The sequence below is a fragment of the Nannospalax galili genome, unplaced genomic scaffold, assembly GCF_000622305.1.
Source record: "Nannospalax galili isolate Female #2095 unplaced genomic scaffold, S.galili_v1.0 scaffold730, whole genome shotgun sequence".
Lineage (NCBI taxonomy): Eukaryota > Metazoa > Chordata > Mammalia > Rodentia > Spalacidae > Nannospalax > Nannospalax galili.
Genome location: NW_008328000.1, coordinates 642,004 through 660,797, shown reverse-complemented (window position 1 = coordinate 660,797; position 18,794 = coordinate 642,004). Strand labels below are relative to the sequence as shown.

The 18,794-nt window shown below is 39.4% G+C and overlaps 1 protein-coding gene and 1 pseudogene across 1 annotated transcript; both read right to left on the bottom strand.

Annotated features, from left to right (window-relative positions):
• Positions 1–3,395: 3,395 nt before the first annotated feature.
• LOC103741213 lies at positions 3,396–6,118 on the bottom strand (annotated as a pseudogene).
• Positions 6,119–7,063: 945 nt separating this feature from the next.
• Positions 7,064–8,023, bottom strand: LOC103741139 (olfactory receptor 15-like). Its single transcript, XM_008841881.1, has one exon. It carries the CDS (start codon positions 8,021–8,023, stop codon positions 7,064–7,066), a length of 960 nt encoding a protein of 319 aa, XP_008840103.1.
• Between the last annotated feature and the right edge of the window lie 10,771 nt (positions 8,024–18,794).

Genomic DNA, 18,794 nt, shown 5'->3' with positions numbered 1-18,794 from the left:
AAACTAGTAGAGAGCAGTGGGGGGGATGGAAGGGTGAATGTGGCTGGGGAAGTCAAGGCGCGGAGGGCTGTGCTATAGACTTACCCCAAGAGGTCTGAGGATGGGAGTGCAGGCTAGGAGAGTTAGCCTGTGGTGCAGGTCCCCGGAAGCAGAGAGAGGTGAGGGCGGGGCCAGGTCCAGAAGGGGTGCTCCTGGGGCCCAAGAAAGGCACTAAGTTGTTCTGGGTGAAAAGGATCAGGAAGCAGTATTTGTTCCCCAAGTGTCTGGGACCCCAAGACTAGAAATGGTACAGGACCCAAACTAGCAGTAGAGAACAGCGGGGGAGATGGAAGGGTGAATGTAGCTTGGGGAGTCAAAGCGCGGAGGGCTGTGCTATAGACTTACCACAAGAGGTCTGAGGATGGGAGTCCCACAGGTCCTTTTTATCCGGCCTGGTGTTTGGGTTACCTAGGTGAATTTTCCCAACAGAAACAAAAGGGTTACTATGGATACAGCACGAAGCTGCAGTTTCCGGTGCCCGTAGACCGAACTGAAACTAACTTTCTAGAAGACCTGATTTATCATACAGGTACAGCCTGTCAGCTCTGACCGCTGAAGCAGAGAGCTCAGAATCTCTTAAAGTGACACTCTCCTAATTGCCAATGTTTATGGCAAGGATGGCTCCCGACACTTATCTCTTCTGATTAGTTTTACTTTGAGGTCTATTTTGTCAGATATTAGAATTGAAACCCCTGCTGTTTCTTAGTGCCATTTGCTTGGAATGTTCTTTTCCATCCTTTTACTTAAGGTAGTGCCTGTCCTTGAAGGTGAGATGGGTTTCTTGCAGACAGCAAAGAGATGGATTTTGTTTCTTAATCCATTCACTTAGCCTGTGTCTTTTGAGTGGGGAGTTCAGTCCATTGATATTTAAGGTTATCATTGAAAGGTGTGTATTGGTTGCCATCATTTTGATTGCTGTTTGTGTTCTCTAATTTTGTGCTTCCTCAATTATACCTTTTTTTTCTTTTGTTGCCCCTGGGGTATAGTTGTTTCTCTCTGCACTCTCTGTATTGCTTCAAGTATTCTTTGAAGGGCTGGTTTTGTGGACTTATATCATTTCAGGATATTCTCTGGGTAAAGTATTCTGGGCTTGCATCTGTTGTCATTTAGAACTGGAAATATCTTGGTCCAGGCTCTTCTGGCTTTCATAGTTTGCATTGATAAGTCAGCTGTAATTCTGATGGGCTTTCCTTTCTATGTGACTTGTTGTTTTTCTTTTGCTGCTTTCAGTATTCTCTTTGTTCTTTGCATTTATTGTTTTTACTTTGGTATGTCATGGGGAATTTCTTTTCTGGTCCCGTCTATTTGGTGTTCTATATGCTTCTTGTATTTGTATGGGGATGTCTTTCCTTAACTTTGGGAAATTCTCTTCTACAATCCTGTTTAAGGCCTGATCAATACCATTAACCTGAAATTCTTCTCCTTCCTCTATTATGATATATAGATTTGGTCTTTTCATGGTGTCCCACATCTTTTGCATATTTCATTTCTGTGTTTTTAAAATTTTCCATATTCTTTGCTTGAGTGGTCCAATTCTTCATCTTTATCTTCCAGTGTTGATATTCTGTCTTCCATTTCATTCATTCTAGCAGTGAGGCTTTCCCCTGTTGTTTCAAGTTGGCTTATTGAGTTTTGCACTTTCTTCTTCATTTTTACCTGAGTTTTCTTTAGTGTTTCTATCTCTTTTGTGAATTCATTCAGAAATTTATCCCTATCTTCTTTCAGTTCTTTGATTTGTTTGTTCGTGTGTTCTTTAAATTCGTTGAATTCCTTGATCATGTTTATGATTGTTCTTTTAAATTCAATGTCCTGGGTTATCTCTTGGGGATTCTCCTTGTGGAACTCTTCTACAGGACTGGTGGAGTTTTGTGGGCACATAGTGTTTTGGCTTCCCATTTTATTATTCTTTTGATGTGATTTTGGCATGTGAACTTCTTTTGTTGTTTATGATTCTGATATGAGAATTAAGTTGATTTATGCTTCTGTTTGTATTATCAGGATGCCTAGGTCCTTTCCTTATTGGTTATGTAAGGCTGGTTGGTAAAGATTTCAGGTTCTCTCAGGTTTTATTTTTGAGGGAACTGATGGCTTCAGATCAGCTATCCAGGAGCACCCACAGAAGGCCAAGTCAAGTTCTAGTTAGGAGCACTCAGGTTTCCTTCTAAGGCTTGACCCCGCCACATGGAGGCAGGATCCATGTGCTCTCAGGCAGTCTCCTGTGTTCTGAGGCCCTGTGGCAGAGGGAGGCCAGAACCCGGCACTCTCTGGCCTTGTGCTAAGATCAGAGCCACTACGCCAATGGAGGTTGGAGTCCACCCTCTTAGTCTGCTAAGATCTCCTAATTTGTTTAATTAAAAATGTATTTTATTTTAAATTATGTATATGTGTGTGTGTGGGGTATGTGCATATGAGTGCTGGTACCTGCTGAATGGTCTGGGATTCCCCTGGAGCTGGAGTTGTGAACTGCTGGACTTGAGGTCTGGGAACCAAACTTAGGTCCCCTGTAAGATAGCTCTTAACTGCTGAACCATCTCTCCAGCTCTTAAGTTGCTTAATTTTTTTATGTATCAGATAAAAATAAAATTAAACAATGTCAGAACAGACAAACAAGTGAAGAATGGTTTGTAATGTATATTTTGACAAACTTTCTGGCTATTTTCAATGCATGCTAAAGTTTATGAAGCTGAATATCAGATGACTATATTTGAATTTATCCCATTCAAAGGCAAGTAAATTGAGGATCAAAAAGAAAGAAGGAGAAATTGGATGCCCAGAGATAGGAGAGTAGAATGATTTGACTGTCTCTGGTTAAATATAGTGAAAACTTGTTTAAAATTTTTATTGAGAGCTGGAGAGATGGCCTAGGGGTTAAGAGCATTGGCTACTCTTGTAGAGGACCTCGGGTTAGGTTCCTACATGGCAGTGAACAACTGTTCATAACTCCAGTTTCAGGGGATCTGATGCCCTCTTCTAGCTTCTGAAGGCATGCACATATGTGGTGCACTTACATACACGCAGGCAAAACACTTATACAAGTAAAATAAAAAAAATTATTGATATGAGTTCCAAAGTTCTCAGCAAAATTTTTAAAGAAGTATTTTTATTCTTTGAGAATTTCTTAAAATGTATTTTGATCATACTTAACATGCCCTTAGCAAAAATATTTGATGGAATATGGTAAAGGGAGCAGTTGTGAGAAGGAATTTGCAGTAAATTACTTTCAGAATTCTGTAGATGTATGAACCACCTGCACATTTTCTCTGAATAGTGGGAGACATCTGAGAAGGGCCCAGCAAAAACACAAGGGCCCTATTTGAGGCTTCAGAAGATAGAATTTTCTAGTCAATACAGTCTCTTCAGTCATCAGGGTAATTGACCTTTAGAGATAGAAACTGTCTATGGTACCTATTTGGGAAAGCAGACTTGTTGGCACTAACTCGTGTGCATGAGGCTGTTCCAGGAGACACACAGAGATCATCTTGTTTTGAAAGATTTTCCCACATCCTGAAGGTTAGGATCTTTCTCCATGCTGCCTTCATATCCTTATTTCTCAGTGTATAGATGAGTAGGTTAAGCAGTGGGGTGATGACACAATAGAAGAAGGACACAAACGTGGCTTGAGTGACCTTGGATGGAGATTGGAGGCACATGTAGATGCCTGGTCCAAAATACATGGTGACAACCAGTAAGTGGGAGCTGCAGGTACTTAGGGCCTTGTGCCTTTCCTCAGCTGCAGGCAACTTAAGCACAGTCCTAACAATGAAGGTGTAGGAGATGAGTACAATCAAGGGAGCCACCATACCAAAAGGGATAACTACTAGGGTCAGGGACAGGTTATTCATTGTGGTGTCACCACATGCCAGCTTAAGCAGATCAGGTACCTCACAGAAATGGTCCAGCGTACATTGACCACAGAGTGACAGCTGGAGTGTGAGTGTGACTTGGACCAGAGAATTGGCCAGGCTACTGGCCCAGCATACAGCTGCCAGCCATAAACATGCCCAGGGGTGCATGATGAGAGCATACCTGAGTGGTTGGCATATGGCCACATAGCAGTCAAAGGCCATCACTGCCAGCAAGGCACATTCCATGCAGCTGGTCCACTGGAAGAGGTAGGCCTGTGTGATGCAGCCCCAGGAGGCAATTATCTTCACTGGTCCCCAGATGTTGTCCAGCAGCTGTGGGACAATGGTGCAGGTGACACAGAGGTCCACCACAGAAAGGTTGTCCAGGAAGAAGTACATGGGTGTCTGGAGCCTGGGATCCACCAGTGAGAGAAGGATAATGGAGTTATTTTCTATCAGGATGAAGATGTAGGAAACCAAAATGACTCCAAAGAGGGGACTCTCCAATCGTGATCTGAAAAGCCCATCAAGGCAAATGTGTTGGGGAAACTCGATTTCCTCCTTCCATGGTTTGCTGCATTCTATATGCCTATAAGAAAATAGCCAGATATTTAGGTTAAACAAGACTATTCCATTTCATTACTCCATGATGTCATCCTCAAAATTTCCACTGCATTGATGAAATGTTCTCCACAACCATTTTGAGTAGTCTCTGATGTCTGGCTAATTTCATTTAGTGCCCTGTACTTAACTTCAAGTAGAGTTAGAATTTTGTATTCTTTGACCACTGTCCTCCAAGTCTTGTGAACTCTAACTGCCTCAGCCCATGGTAACCCCTTTCTACATTCTGTGAAATTAGCTATTTTAGAGTCTGCATATGAATGATATGGAGAATTTTCCTTTTTACACCTCACTTCTGTCAGAATGGCCACTATTATAGGTCAAAATAGCAGATACTTCTGAGGCTGTGGAGGAAAAGGAACTTGAATAATATTGTGGGAATATGAGTTAGTGCAGGCACTATGGAAAACCATATGGAGATTCATCAAGGAGATAAAAATAGAACTATAATATGATCCAGCAATCCCACTTTGAGTCATTTATATATAAAGGAAATTAAATAAGTGAGTTGGAGGGACACCTTCACACCTGTGTTTATTGATGTTTACTGCATTCACAGTAGCCAAGAAAGACAAACAACTTAAGAGTTCATCCAAGGATGAATGTGTAAAGAAAAGGAGGTGGATACACACAGTGGAATAATATTCTTCAATAAAAGGACATAATGCAATTTATATAAAAGTGAGTCTGAGTAACACTATCCTGAGCAGAATAAGCTTGACACAGAAGGGCAATTTTTCTTTGCAATGAACTTCAGTGCTTTACTGTGCAACATGGAGAGTCACATTCTAAGTTTTTTTTTTTTTTTTTTGCTTTTGTCAATTTGTGTAAAGAATTTTATCTGTATAATAACATCATTGAAAATGATTTTGGTTTAGTTCATTCACCAAATTTTGGGGATAGTACACTTAGAAGAATTCTTCAAGACCTAAGCAATGTGTTAAATGCTCAACCATGAAGCCACTTGTTAATATAATGTATGGCTTGTTACCTATTACCTGAATGATCCTGCTACCATAGGCACCCAAACTAATCCATTCTTCATAATAAACTGCTTGAGTAATATTCAGAAATTATAATGCTCATTTTATCTTTTTTATTTGAAGGTTCATGTGGCACCCAGGCCCATCTCTGATTTTGCTTCTGTGTTAATATATACTTTCATCAAACTCATGTTCTTCCCCACTAGTTCAAGCCTCAGATAAAAGCATAGACTTCTGGTGGTATATGCACACAATCTTAGCTCTTTGGATGCTGTGGCAAGAGGATCACAAGTTCAGGACCAGCATGGGTAACATAGTAAGAGAATTTCAGGCTAACATAGGGCTACATTATGTACAGAGTCAAACATTGTCAAAATTATAGACTTTTCACTGACTCCTTTGCATATTGTAGTTTTAGTCTCTTCTATTAAATTATCTGCTATGGACTCCTGTCATTTGTGATTCCTGCCTAAGTCAAGCATCATTTTCTCTACAAAACTTCCTATCATCTTTTCATTTTGTTTCCATATTATAAATATAGTTTTTCATCATGGTCTCTCCTCTGCCTTCTGAGCACTTTGGGAATTTGATCTGTGATTAGATTTCCCTTACCTCCCCAATACCTACCATTGGCCTGCAGCAATTATTTGATAAATTCATGAATGAATAGGTAGATGCTAGGCTTACTTGGGTTGGAATATCTAATTAGCTTCCAGTGTTTCACAGCAAAAGCCTTCAGTCAGACTCTTGATTTCCCAGGAGGAGACAAAGAAAGGGGTAGAGGCTTGGCAGTGTGCACATCAGTAGCCCTTTGATGTTTCTATACCTATAAACCCTTTTCCCCAGGTTAGGAATCTTAGTACCTGGAAGTCTTTTAGCTGGAGATTCACAGATAGTGTTCTCAATAGGTTGCCTGTCAGTGTCTGTGAGAGGGAAGGAACTACTGTAGGTATTGTGGCCTGAGCAGCAGCTGGATTCTAACATTACACTCTTACATTCTCATCCTTTTTGTTATATAAAAAAACCCAGAGGAATGATTTTTACAGTCAAGGGAAGTAGAGGAAAAGTCCCAAGGGACAATGGATGTTGACATGAGTCTAGCTTCTGAGCTGAAACTGAATGTTTGTAAGATTAAGGAATGTTTGTAAGATTAAGGTGTTGGTTTCTGAGGCAGAGGCTGGTATATTTGCACATTGGGAAGATGTTATTGAGTTCAAGTAGTGCATAGTATTCTGAATGAACTGGGTCAGCCTGCAGATTAAAGAGGGGTCTACCTATGAATTCAAGAGTCAAAAGTGTTATTAAAGGAGTCACCACAAGTATAAGTCAGTATAAGTACTTGTTCTTTTTGTGGAGGGTGAGATGTGTGAGAAAGATCCAGAAAAAAGCACAAGGGTCCTATGTGAGACTTCAGAAGATAGAAGTTTCTAATAAAAAGAGTATGTTCAGTCATCAGAGTGATTGACTTTGAGATGTGGGAACCTTGTCCGTGGCACCTATATATTTGGGAAAGCAGATTTGACAGCTAATTAATTTGATTGATTTGGGTATGTTGTTCCAGGAGACAGGCAGAGATCATCTGACTTTGAAAGCCTTCCATCCGTGCTGGGCTGGTAAGATCCTCCTCCACGCTACTTTCACATCCTTGTTTCTTAGAGTGTAGATGAGTGGGTTGAGTAGTGGTGTGATGACACAATATAAGAAGGACATGAACTTGGCCTGAGTGCTGTTGGCTGGAGGCTGGAGGTATGTGTACATGCCTGGTCCAAAGAACATGGTGACAACCAGCAAGTGGGAGCTGCAGGTGCTGAATGCCTTGTACCTTCCCCCAGCTGAAGGCAACTTGAGAACAGCTCTAGCAATGAAGGAATAGGAGATAAGCACAATCAGGGGAGCTACCATTCCAAAAGGGATAGCTACCAATTTCAGAGCTAGGTCATTAGCAGTAGTATCACCACATGCCAGCTTTAGCAGAGCAGGCACCTCACAGAAGAGGTGGTCCACGATATGGTGCCCACAGAAGGGAAGTTGGAGGGTGAGTGTACCTTGGAGCAGAGAATTGGCCAGACCACTGGCCCAGCATGCAGTTGCCAGCCACACACATGCCCAGAAATGCATAATGAGAGTATACCTGAGGGGTTGGCAGATGGCCACATAGCGATCAAAGGCCATTACTGCCAGCAGAACACATTCTGTGCAGCTTGTACAGGTAAAAATATAGACCTGTGTGATGCAGCCCGAGGCAGCAATTGTCTTCTCTGGTCCACAAAGGTTTGACAGCATCTGTGGGACAATGGCACAGGTGACACAGAGGTCCAGCATCGAGAGATTGTCTAGGAAGAAGTACATTGATGTCTGTAGTCTGGGCTCCACTAGTGAGAGGAGGATGATGGAGCTGTTTCCCATCAGGGTTAGAATGTGGGAAACCAGGATCACTCCAAAGAGGGGGAGCTCCAGCCATGGATGATCTGAGAAACCCACCAAGAGGAATGTTTTTGGAAAACTCACATTTTGTCCTTCCATGGCTCTCTGCATTCTATATGACTGGAAGGAAAGAGACAAATTTTGAGAAGACTTTTCCATACCAAGGACTATGACCTCACCCTTGCCGCTCCTGCTGTATTGATGAGATACTCTCCATAACCATTTTGAGTAGTTCTTCAATACCTTGTGGATTCCATTAGTACCTGGCAGTTAACTTTAGAGTTAGAGCTTGAATATCCTAATCATAAGAGAAATCCATGAACTCAACTTGGAATTTGATTTGCTCTCTCCCTTATAGTATCCCTTTTTATAATGTCTCTATAACATTCTTTCTGTCGTCCCCTTCATTGATACTGTTATCATGTCACCTGAAAGTGTCATGCGGTCATTCGTCTGGCTTATCTCTTTCCATAAGGTATTCAAGGGAAATTCTTCCTGATATTTAAGTGCAGGTAGGTGAAGGATGTTGGGACTGAGATGACAGGTTGGAGGTTGAGACTTGTTAATACATAGTTCTGTGAACTCTCTCTACTGGGATAGGCTCAGATGAAGTTAATTTTAGAAAATTATCTCCTTTAAAATTAGTTTATTATCTTTATTTTATGTGTATGAGTGTATTTCCTGCATGTATGTAAGTGTATTCACGTTGTGCAGTGCCCACAGAGGTCAGAAGAGGACATCAGATCCCCTGGAGCTGGAGTTACAGATGGTTGTTAGCCTCCATGTGGGTGCTGGGAATTGAACCAGGGTTCTTTGCAAGAGCAGTCAGTGGCTCTTAACCATTGAGTCAGCTCTCCAGTTCCAAATTATTTCCTTTTTATTACAAGTTTTATCTTAGTAATGTGTGTATGATATTAAATTTTCTATTTTAACTATGTTTAGATAGTTTCATTCTATTAACTGCATTTACACTCTTGTTCAGCTCTCATCACCATCCATCTCTATAATCTTTACATCCATGAGACTCAAACTGTAATAAATAATGTCCCTTTGTCCATGCTAATTCCAGACCTTGGCACCCACCATTCTACTTTCGTATTATGTGATCTTACTTGTCTAAGTACCTGAGAGAAAGGTATTTATTACACGGTATTTATAACTTTGCATTGACTTATTTCACTTACATCATGTTATCCAGATTCGTTTATGCTGTAGTAAAGTCAGGATTTCCTACCTTTTTAAAGGCTGGTTACCATTGCATTCTATGTATGTAGTACTTTCTTATACATTCCCATGTGAGTTCCCTTTTGAGTGCTTCTGTATTTTGGCTAGTGCAAATAACACTGTTAGGAATATGGTGCTCCAAATACCCCTTTGAGACTCTGTTTCTAATTCATATATATAATTATATATATGTTTTATTGAGCTTTTGTAATTTCATACAACAGTTCTTTATTAAATTTATACCCCTTCCCCAACCATGTGTCTCCCCCCACCCACTGGACCTCATGTATTCTGCTATACATGTTAAGTCCTATCCATTCAGGCATTTTTACCCAAATGTCCTTCAGTGTAAATCTATCAATGGGAGTCTAGTCAACCCATCTAGAGATTGTATGTAAGGTGTATTCTTTCTCACTCAGCAGCAGTCAGTCTCCAATAGTTTTAAGTCTAGTGTAGGTCCACCACCTATTTCTCTCCTCCCCTTTGGGCCCTTGTTTAATTGAGTTGGCATGTGTCCTGTGCTTGGTGCCACCATTGCCACAAGTTCACATGTGCAAGCTTCCAGTGTCCTGAAAGACTCTGCTTCCCTGTGTTCATGAACCAGCTGTGGCTCTTAAAATCTTTCTGCTCCCTCCTCTGCAATGGTCCCTGAGCCGTGGGTGGATGAGGCTCCATATAGGAGTCCTATCCTACACTCTGCAGCCTCTTATTCTTTAAAATTTGGTCAGTTGTGGCCCTTTGTGTTGTATAAGGAAGCTTTACTGGTGAGGGTTGAGGGATGCATTAATTTTTCTCTACCCCTTGTTCCTCTATGTTCTGTGAGCCTTAGTTGTAGAGGTTCAATTGTAGATGTGTCCTCTAGTACTGGGCATCTCTCAGACGTATGTTCTCTGTGTCTGACCAGATGTGCAAATCTGCAGTAGCTTCCATCTGTTGCAAAAAGAAGCTTCTTTGATGAGTGGTGTATGGTATGCTTGTTTGTAAATATAAGGATTGATATTTAGCATATAGTAAGAAGTTTCATTTGTCTGGAGATATGGAAGATGTAGGGTTTGCTCTAGAGTCTTTGTTCTCTCCTGCCATGTGTATTTGGCTGAGTTAACAGTGTCACCTTGAGTTCCAAGGAAGGGAAAAGGAAACCCACTTGAGTGGGAGAAAATCTTCACCAGCTACACATCTGATAGAGGATTAATATCCAGAATATACAAAGAACTCAAACCCCCGAAGAAATAAGAAAATAAACAACGCAATAAAAAGATGGGCTATAGACCTAAACAGAGAGTTCTCAAATGAAGAAATAAATATGCCTCCTTAAAAAGTGCTCAACATCCTTAGTAATTAGAGAAATGTAGATAAAATTCACTTTAAGATTCCATCTTACCCCAGTCAGACTTAAGATCAAGAGAATGAAAGGCTCCAAATGATGGAGAGGATGTGGAGAAAGAGGAATGCTCATTTACTGCTGGTGGGGATGCAAGTTTGTGCAACCACTATGGAAAGCAGTGTGGAGAACCCTCAAAAAATTAAAAATGAACCTACCATATGATCCAGTGATACCACTCCTTGGCATATACCCAAAGTACTCATCATACTGTAGAGAAGATACCTGTACATCCATGTTTGTTGCTGCTCTCTTCACAATAGCTAAGAAATGGAAACAACCTAAATGTCCTTCACCTGACAAATGGTTAATGAAAATGTGGTACATCTACACAAGGGAGTTCTAATCAGCAGTAATAAAAGATGAAATTAAAAAATTTGATAGTAAATGGATGGAACTAGAGAGTATTGTACTAAGTGAAGTAACGTAAATTCAGAAAGGCAAGCGGTGTATGTTCACCCTCATTTGCAGATTGTAGCACAAATTCCTTATACATGAGTATATAAATTCTGATGTAACACCTGGTGCCAGGAGAATGGAAAGGCTACATGGAGGTAAAGGAAAAGAAAGAACCTGAAAGGGAGATAGTAGGGAACTGATGTTACTGGGGGAAGGTGGGGAAAGTGGGAGTATTCAGCAGAGAGGAGAGGAGGAAGGGACATGCACGGGGCCATGGTGTGTGTGGGGGAGGGAAGTCAGGAGATGGAGGATGGTGGTGTTATTGGGGAGAAAGTGAGGATAATGGGGGCACTGGGACTAGGGAGGGAGGAGGGAGGCCAAATGGGAGAAAATGAGAGTAGAGTTGAATGAATCTTGGGGGCTAGGAAACTGAGAGGGAATTGTGATGCCCTTGAAACCCCATGAGAAATACACATACAGTGTCTGAACATTAGTGCTGCTTGGCAAGGAATACAGTGCCAGACAGATGAGACCTCCCTTTGAGTGGTTGGTGAAGGTGGTCCAGGATACTCCTAAAATAACACAGGCTATTGCCAAACCTCTTGGTTATCTCCCAGAACTAATAGATAACACTCTATTGCTGCAGACAGGACATACTTCAGATACAGGACTTTGAAGCAATGGAGCAGGAATTGACCTGGAAGCCTTCTAGCTGAAGTTTGGCTATCATAATGCTAGATGACGCTATGCAAACTGCCAAGGGAGAAAAACAATCAATGATCCAACCCAGCCCTAAAGCCTAATAACCATAATGACTGGCATGGCAAACTACCTCTACTGGTGCAGTTAGTGGCATTGTTATCTGGGAGGGTGGGGGACAATCAACAGCTATCTAATTGGACTTAAAGCCCTCTCAATGGGTGGCACTGTAAACTGAGTCAAATATCTATATTTATAATTCTTTCAAATACACAATAAAAACTCAAATAAATATAAAGAAAAAAGTATTGTACCTTATGGTAATTCTGTTTTTCTTTTCTTATGCCATATTCCAGAATCTCTGTATATACATTTCCATCACCAGTGCCTAAGAGTGTTAGTTTTTCTGCAAATAACTTTCTCATAATGAAATTTATGATACAAGATCAGTCAATTTTCTTACTCACACTATATGAAAAGTCACCTTTCTGGATACTTTCAAAATTGTCTGTGTGTTAGGTTTTCTCCAGTGTGATTTTAATGTGCTCATTCTCTTTGATTACGCTGGCTCCCTTAAACGGTACACTCTTGTCTGTAACGGAGTGAGCATATTTTGGTTCATGGTTTCTTCCAGTTTTGAGTCTGTTCCTCTCTTTCCTCTCCTCGGACTCTCACATTGCTTTGTTAGTTTGGCTGATGGCCCCAAAGGTCCTTGTGCCTGTTTGATTTTCTGAAGTTTTTTGTCTGTTCTTCAGCTTAGATGCTTAATTTCCTAACTTCCAGTTTGCTTATTTCATGTATTGTGTGCTAAAATCTGTGTTTGGATTTTTCCAGTGGTTTTTTTTTTTAACATAATCAAGGGATGAAATTTTAATCAGCCAAGAGAATGAAATCATAAACAAAATGTAAATTACTTCTGTCCTAAATATCATTTATCTCTCAGATTGTACAATAATGTAAATTTCCAATGCCATGTATGAAGCTGGGAATTTCCCAGAATACAGATGAAGTAGCTACCTAAGATTTTTTTTTTTTACATTTTATTTATGTGGGTTTTTTTCGATGGGAGGGGGAGGAGGCACATGTGTGCCATAAAGTGTGTGTGGAGGTTAGAGAAAAACTTCAGGAATCAGTTTTCTCCCTCTACCACGTGGGTCTCAGAGATGGGACTCAGGTGGACTTGGCTGCAAGAGCCCTTACCCAATGAGCCATCCAGTTGGCCCAAAACTCTTCTTTCTTATTTTTAAAATTTCTTTTATTTATTTATTATATATATTTATTATTTATTGTTTTTTATTTTTTTGTATTTTTGAGATAGGGTCTCCCTGTAGCCCCAGATATCCTGGAACTCACTATGTAGACCAGGCTGGCTTTGAACTCATAAAGATCCACTTGCCTCTGTCTCCCAATTGGTGGAATTAAAGGCGTGTGCCATCATGCCCACCCCCTTATTTTTTATTTTTAAAAAATTTACTTAATAACCACATAATTAGTAGAAGCATTTCGTTACAACAGCATTGACATAGTCAATAAGTTTCCAGAGCAAAGATGCATCTCTTTCAAAATTGGCTGTTTTTAAAATATTATTTTAAATTATTACACTTCATTTTTGGAATTTCTTTTCTAGCTTGCTTTTGTGCTTTCTGTCTTTGCTGATATTTCCATTTTATTCTCTCACAATTTCTGTTGGTTTATTTATTCTTTTTAAAATTTAATTTCAAGGGGTTATACTTGCAATTGCTTTGCGTCCTTTATGATTGTTTTGTGTGTGTGTCCTGAGGATCACATACCCCTAACTATAGCTCTTTGAATTTAATAATGATGAAATCCTGGAGATATGACTCTCTCCCTTTCTTGTGTTATTTTCCTCTCAGTGTATTTAGTTTTTGGTATAATTTTTCACTGCTTTGGTGGGGATCTGCATAAAGTATAAGGATTCTCATTTTTATTTTGAGGCTGGTCCTTCTCCTAGGCATAGATAATCATCTTTTTTTCTTTATTTTTTTGAGTTTTTAATAGCAGACACTAATTTTGCCTATTTATACAGTCCCCTAGGATGTTTTGTTAAAATTCATGTGTTGTGAAATGTTCTGATTGAGGCAAACACCTCTATAGCCTCAACTGTTTATTTCTTTGTGGTGAAAATATTCCTATTTTTTAAACATGTATCATAGAATCATTAGCTGTAGTTACCTTACTGAACCACAGAGCAGCAGAATGTATTTTTCCTATCTAACTTTGTTCCCAAAGACTCTCCTTTCTTTCATATATGCAGTCATTTTTGGATCCTAGTTTTTAGTTCAGGAGGAAAGGGAAAAAGGAAGAACTTAATTTCTTTAATGCTCTTAATACAATAAATTGAATGCAAGTTAAATCATTTTGAAGTTGTGTATGAGAGATACTTTCTTGATTCTATGGTTATATTAGAAAAGAATATAGAAGTAAACTATTTATAGCAGTTCACTCAGATATTAACCACTTTGCATCTATTTGCTCTTCAGAGATTTGTAAACTGACAATGACCTACTCTGTCTCTTTCACTATGGAGACAAAGTGCTGCTAAACCTGGAAAGCATAAGGGTTCACATAATGTAGTTAATAAGTCACAATTCTTTGAAATTCACAGAACGAACTCCCCAGGGATTCAACACTCCAGAGCAAAGTGAGCCACACCAGAAGAAGGCACAACTCACTTCTTAGGCTTTCTTGGAGAGAAAAAAATGCAGTAATAGCATGTGTGGTACAAGAAGGCATGGGGAGTTCTTTTTCTTTATGAACAGTAAGCAAACAAAGAACAAAACAGTAGTCCATAAGAATCAGTATGTGAAGAGAGGTTTTGTTGCATTGGCACTGTTTTCTAGATTTCAGCAGCCTTGAGTCCTAGCTCTGGAAGCTAGCTAACCCATGTGTGAACATGGGTATGCAGGTGTGTGTGGAGACCTAGGCGGATATTGGGAGTCATCCTGAATTGAATTCCACTGGAAATCTTGAGACAGGATCTCTCAGTGAACCCAAAGCTTGTTTTCCCTAGTCTACTCCTAGGTTTGCCTGACTCTGTCTAGGAACTGGGGTTACAGACAGGCAGCTATGCCTACCTGGTTTCTACATGGGTTCTGGAGATCTGAACTCTAGTATAATAATTGCTTTACCTGCTGAGCCATCTTCCCAGTCCTGTTTAAGGAACATTTTAAAATTTGATTTTTAAGGGATACCCTGGAGTGTTTGGGAGAAGCATTGTATTGGGATCTGGTGTTGCACTCTAGAAGAATCTCCTTGAATGTGTTAGGTTTGTAGAGATGCTGTTCCCTGAGAATTCTGTCCTTCCTTAAATAAGTTCACATTTGGAAGAGAGGAAAATATACTCTGGAACATCTTCAGTAAGAGACTAGATCAAAAAGTATAAAGGAGTCAACTTTTGATCAATAAGCATATATTTTGAAATTTATGTATTTTGATCCATATAAAATTATGTATATTTATCAGACACAACACAATGTTTTGAAGTATACATAAATTGTGAAATGTTTTTGTACAGCTAACTAAGATATGCATCATATAACGGAACATGGTGGTACATACCTGCAGTGCCAACACTGGGGATGCTAAGGCAGGAGGATTCTAAGTTTGATGCCAGTTTGGCCTATGTATGCGAACTTTTTTCAAGAATCCAAAAGGAAAATAATGACAGCCAGATATGGTGGCTCATACTTGTAATCTCAGTAGTTGGAAAGCTGATGCAGGAGGATTGTGAATTCAAGCCCAGCCTGGACTACACAGTGAGTTCCAGGCTGCCCTGGCCCACATTACTGCACATGGTTACTTTCTGTGTTGACAATATTTAGGATCTACTGTTTAACATTTTCAGTAATGCAATATACCATCATTTACTTTAGTACCCAGACTGTACATGCTGCACTATACACTGTTGAATTTATTCTTTCTGCTTAACTGGAATTCTGTATTCCTTGTTCATTGTCCCCTAAGCTCGCTGAACTCTAAGTGCCTCAACTCGTGGTAACCCCCGATTCTTCTCTCTAGTTCTGTGAGATCAAATACTTTAGATTCTGTTTATCAATGACATCATGGAGATTTGCCTTTTTGCCTTCTGTTAGGATGGCTATTATTTTTTTATTTAAAAATTATTTATTTAATAACCACATGATTAGAAGAAGCATTTCTTTATAGCTTTAATATATCCAACAACAATTTCCAGAGCAAAGATACATCTCTTTCAAAAGTGGCTATAAATTTTTAGGTTCATAGTTGAATTAATACACTTATACAATATTGAACTCAGTATAAACCCTATAAGACATAAAATTGAACGAGGTTTTAACCTTTAAAAAAGATCTCCATTTCATTTTAAAATATACTGTTTCCTACAGAAAGACTCATTTTTAATGCTACTAACACTTAGATGGCTGCACATGCATCTCTACTATCTACATATCTGATTATTACTAGTCATAGTCGGTTACACTCAGATCCCTGGCACCTGAGTATGGATATAAAATCACCAGGTAGATTTCAGTGGTTTATCACCTGTACTAATTAACATGAAGTAAATTTTTATGCTTCTTCCTCAAATATACCTATTTTTAAATTATTTTTTATGTGTATATCATACAGAACATCCCAAACAATGTTATTCATATATATACCCACTTCCCAAATGGCACCTTCCCATAGCCTTCCCCCACCACTGGAGCCTACATACTCTGTCAGCCCTGTTACTGTCCACTGTGTTGTCGGCACTCCAACCATTCCCCAGTGCTTGCAGGATGGCTATTGTTAAAGGCAGAGATAATAGATACGGGTGATATTGTGGAGGAAAGAGAACTGAAAAGTATTGTGGAAATAAGAATTAGTACAGACACTATGGAAATTACTATGGAGGGTCATAAAAATAAAAATAATATGATCCAGCAATCCCAGTACCAGCCATTTTATACCCAAAGGAAATTAAAAGTGTTGAAGGGACACTGGTAATCTTGTATTTGTTGTAGAAATATTCACAGTAACCAAGAAATAGAAACAACTTAAGTGTCCATTTGTGGATGAATGAAGAAAACGAGGTAGATCTAAAATGGAATATTATTCTGCATTAGCAAAGGAGATTGTGTCATTTGTGTCATTTGTAGCAACACAGATTGTTACATTATGTTAAGAAAAACAACCTTGAGCCAGGCATGGTGGTGCAGGCCTTTAATCCCAGAACTCAAGAGGCAGGTGGGTCTCTGCGAGTTCAAGGCCAGCCTGGTCTACAAAGTGAGTTCCAGGCCAGCTGGGGCTACAGGGAGACCCTGTCTCAAAAAGATAAGAGAAAAATAACTTTAGCACAGACATGGCATTTTTTTTGGTACTGAATTTCGGTGTTTTGTTGTGCAACAAGGAAGTTCATGCTTTTACATTTTTTGGTTTTACTTTTGCTATTTATGTGAGCTCTGCAATCATATCATTGGAAATAATTTGGTTTAGTTTGTGATCATACAGAGAAGAATTTTTCAAAAGCCAAATGTCTACCTATTATGGAGACACTTGCTACCATAAGGTTTCATTTGTAACTTGAATGATCTAACTTCTATAGACTCCAGACTAATCAATTTTTCATTCTAATCTGCTTGAGCAATCTTCAGAAATTGTAGTCCTCATTTTATCACTTTATTTTATTTTATTTTATGTGTATGAGTGTTTTGCCTGCATGTAAGTGCACCTGTGTATACAACACTCACAAAGGCCAGAAGAGGGCGTTGGATCCCCTGGAGCAGAGTTAAGGACAGTTGTTAGCCACCAAGTGGATGCTGGGAATTGAACCCGGGTCCTCTACAAGAACAGCCAGTGCTCTCAACAGCTGAGCCATCTCTCCAGCCTTTATCACTTTATTTTAAAGCCCACGGGAACTCAAAACATCAAATTTTGGTCCCCAGGTCCATTTCTGTTTTGTTCTCTCTATCATCCTTCACATGCTCCCTCACAAAAGATCCTCTCCACTACTAGTTCAAATCTCAAATCAAAAGCACAAGCTTACAGTGGTCTTCTTGTCACATATTATCTTCTTGCCTTTCCTCTTACAGCATAGGGGGACTCCTGTCTTTTTTGCTTCCTGGTCGAGTATCATTTCCTCTGTGAAACTTCCCATCATCTCCCCTTATTTGTTTTTATAGCTTACATGTGTTCTTCAGATACCCTCAGGCTTCTCCTTTGCCATATGAGCACCTGGAGAGTTTGATCTGTGATTAAGTTTCCTGTCTCCCTAATACTAGCTTTGACCTGTGACAATGATTTAAAAAATGAATAAATGAATGAATACCTTGATTCTAGTGTTACTTGGATTGGGATCTTTAACTAGTTTCCATAATGGTAACCTAGTTCTTTTCTAAACACTGCTCCACATTAATATTTATATTAGGATGATCTCTATACTGTACCTGAAGTCACTGCAACCTAAAATCACTGGCAAGCAATCTTTCCTTCATTTTCCTTTCCTTTTCTACTCCTCTCTCTATTTCTTTGCTTTGCTTATTTTTTTTTTGAGAAGGGTCTTCCTGTAGCCCCAGCTGGCCTGGAACTTGCTATGTAGACCAGGCTGACCTTAATCTCACAGAGATCTACCTGCTTCTGCCTCCTGACTGCTGGAATTAAAGGCATGTGCCACTATGCCTGCCTTGATGTTTCTTTCACCTATATTCTGAATTTATTTCCATTTATTTTCCCAAATGTTACATAGTATTGTAAACATAGTTCATATTTTGTCTCTTTTTCCAAAGGCTATTTGCCTGTATCATAATGAAATATGAGCTGACAGAAATGTTAGCTTGCTGACTTATAGATTTTTATAATATATAGCCTAATAGTTAATACCCAGGAGCTTAATGTGTCCTGGATTAGTTATTTTTCTGTTTCTGTTTTCTGTGTGTTTTTTTCTGAAGTTGAAATTTTGTTTCCTACTAGTATCTCAAATATATAAAGTTCTCTATCCTAATTACATTTTGGATATGAAAGTTACTAAGATGATGGGAAAGGAGGTCATAATTTGGTTGAAGATCATGGTACCACAGGTGCTTTTATTTGGGATCCTTTGTTTTTTACATCCCATTTCTTAGAGTAGTCCCCTTTGGTGAGCAAGTGGGAGAATGTCTTTTGGAATCTTTTGTGGTACTTAGTAGAGGAGAAAGAGAC

Excerpts from the sequence above, each read along its gene's own strand:
- LOC103741139 (XM_008841881.1), bottom strand. The coding sequence starts at position 8,023 with ATGCAGAGAGCCATGGAAGGACAAAATGTGAGTTTTCCAAAAACATTC.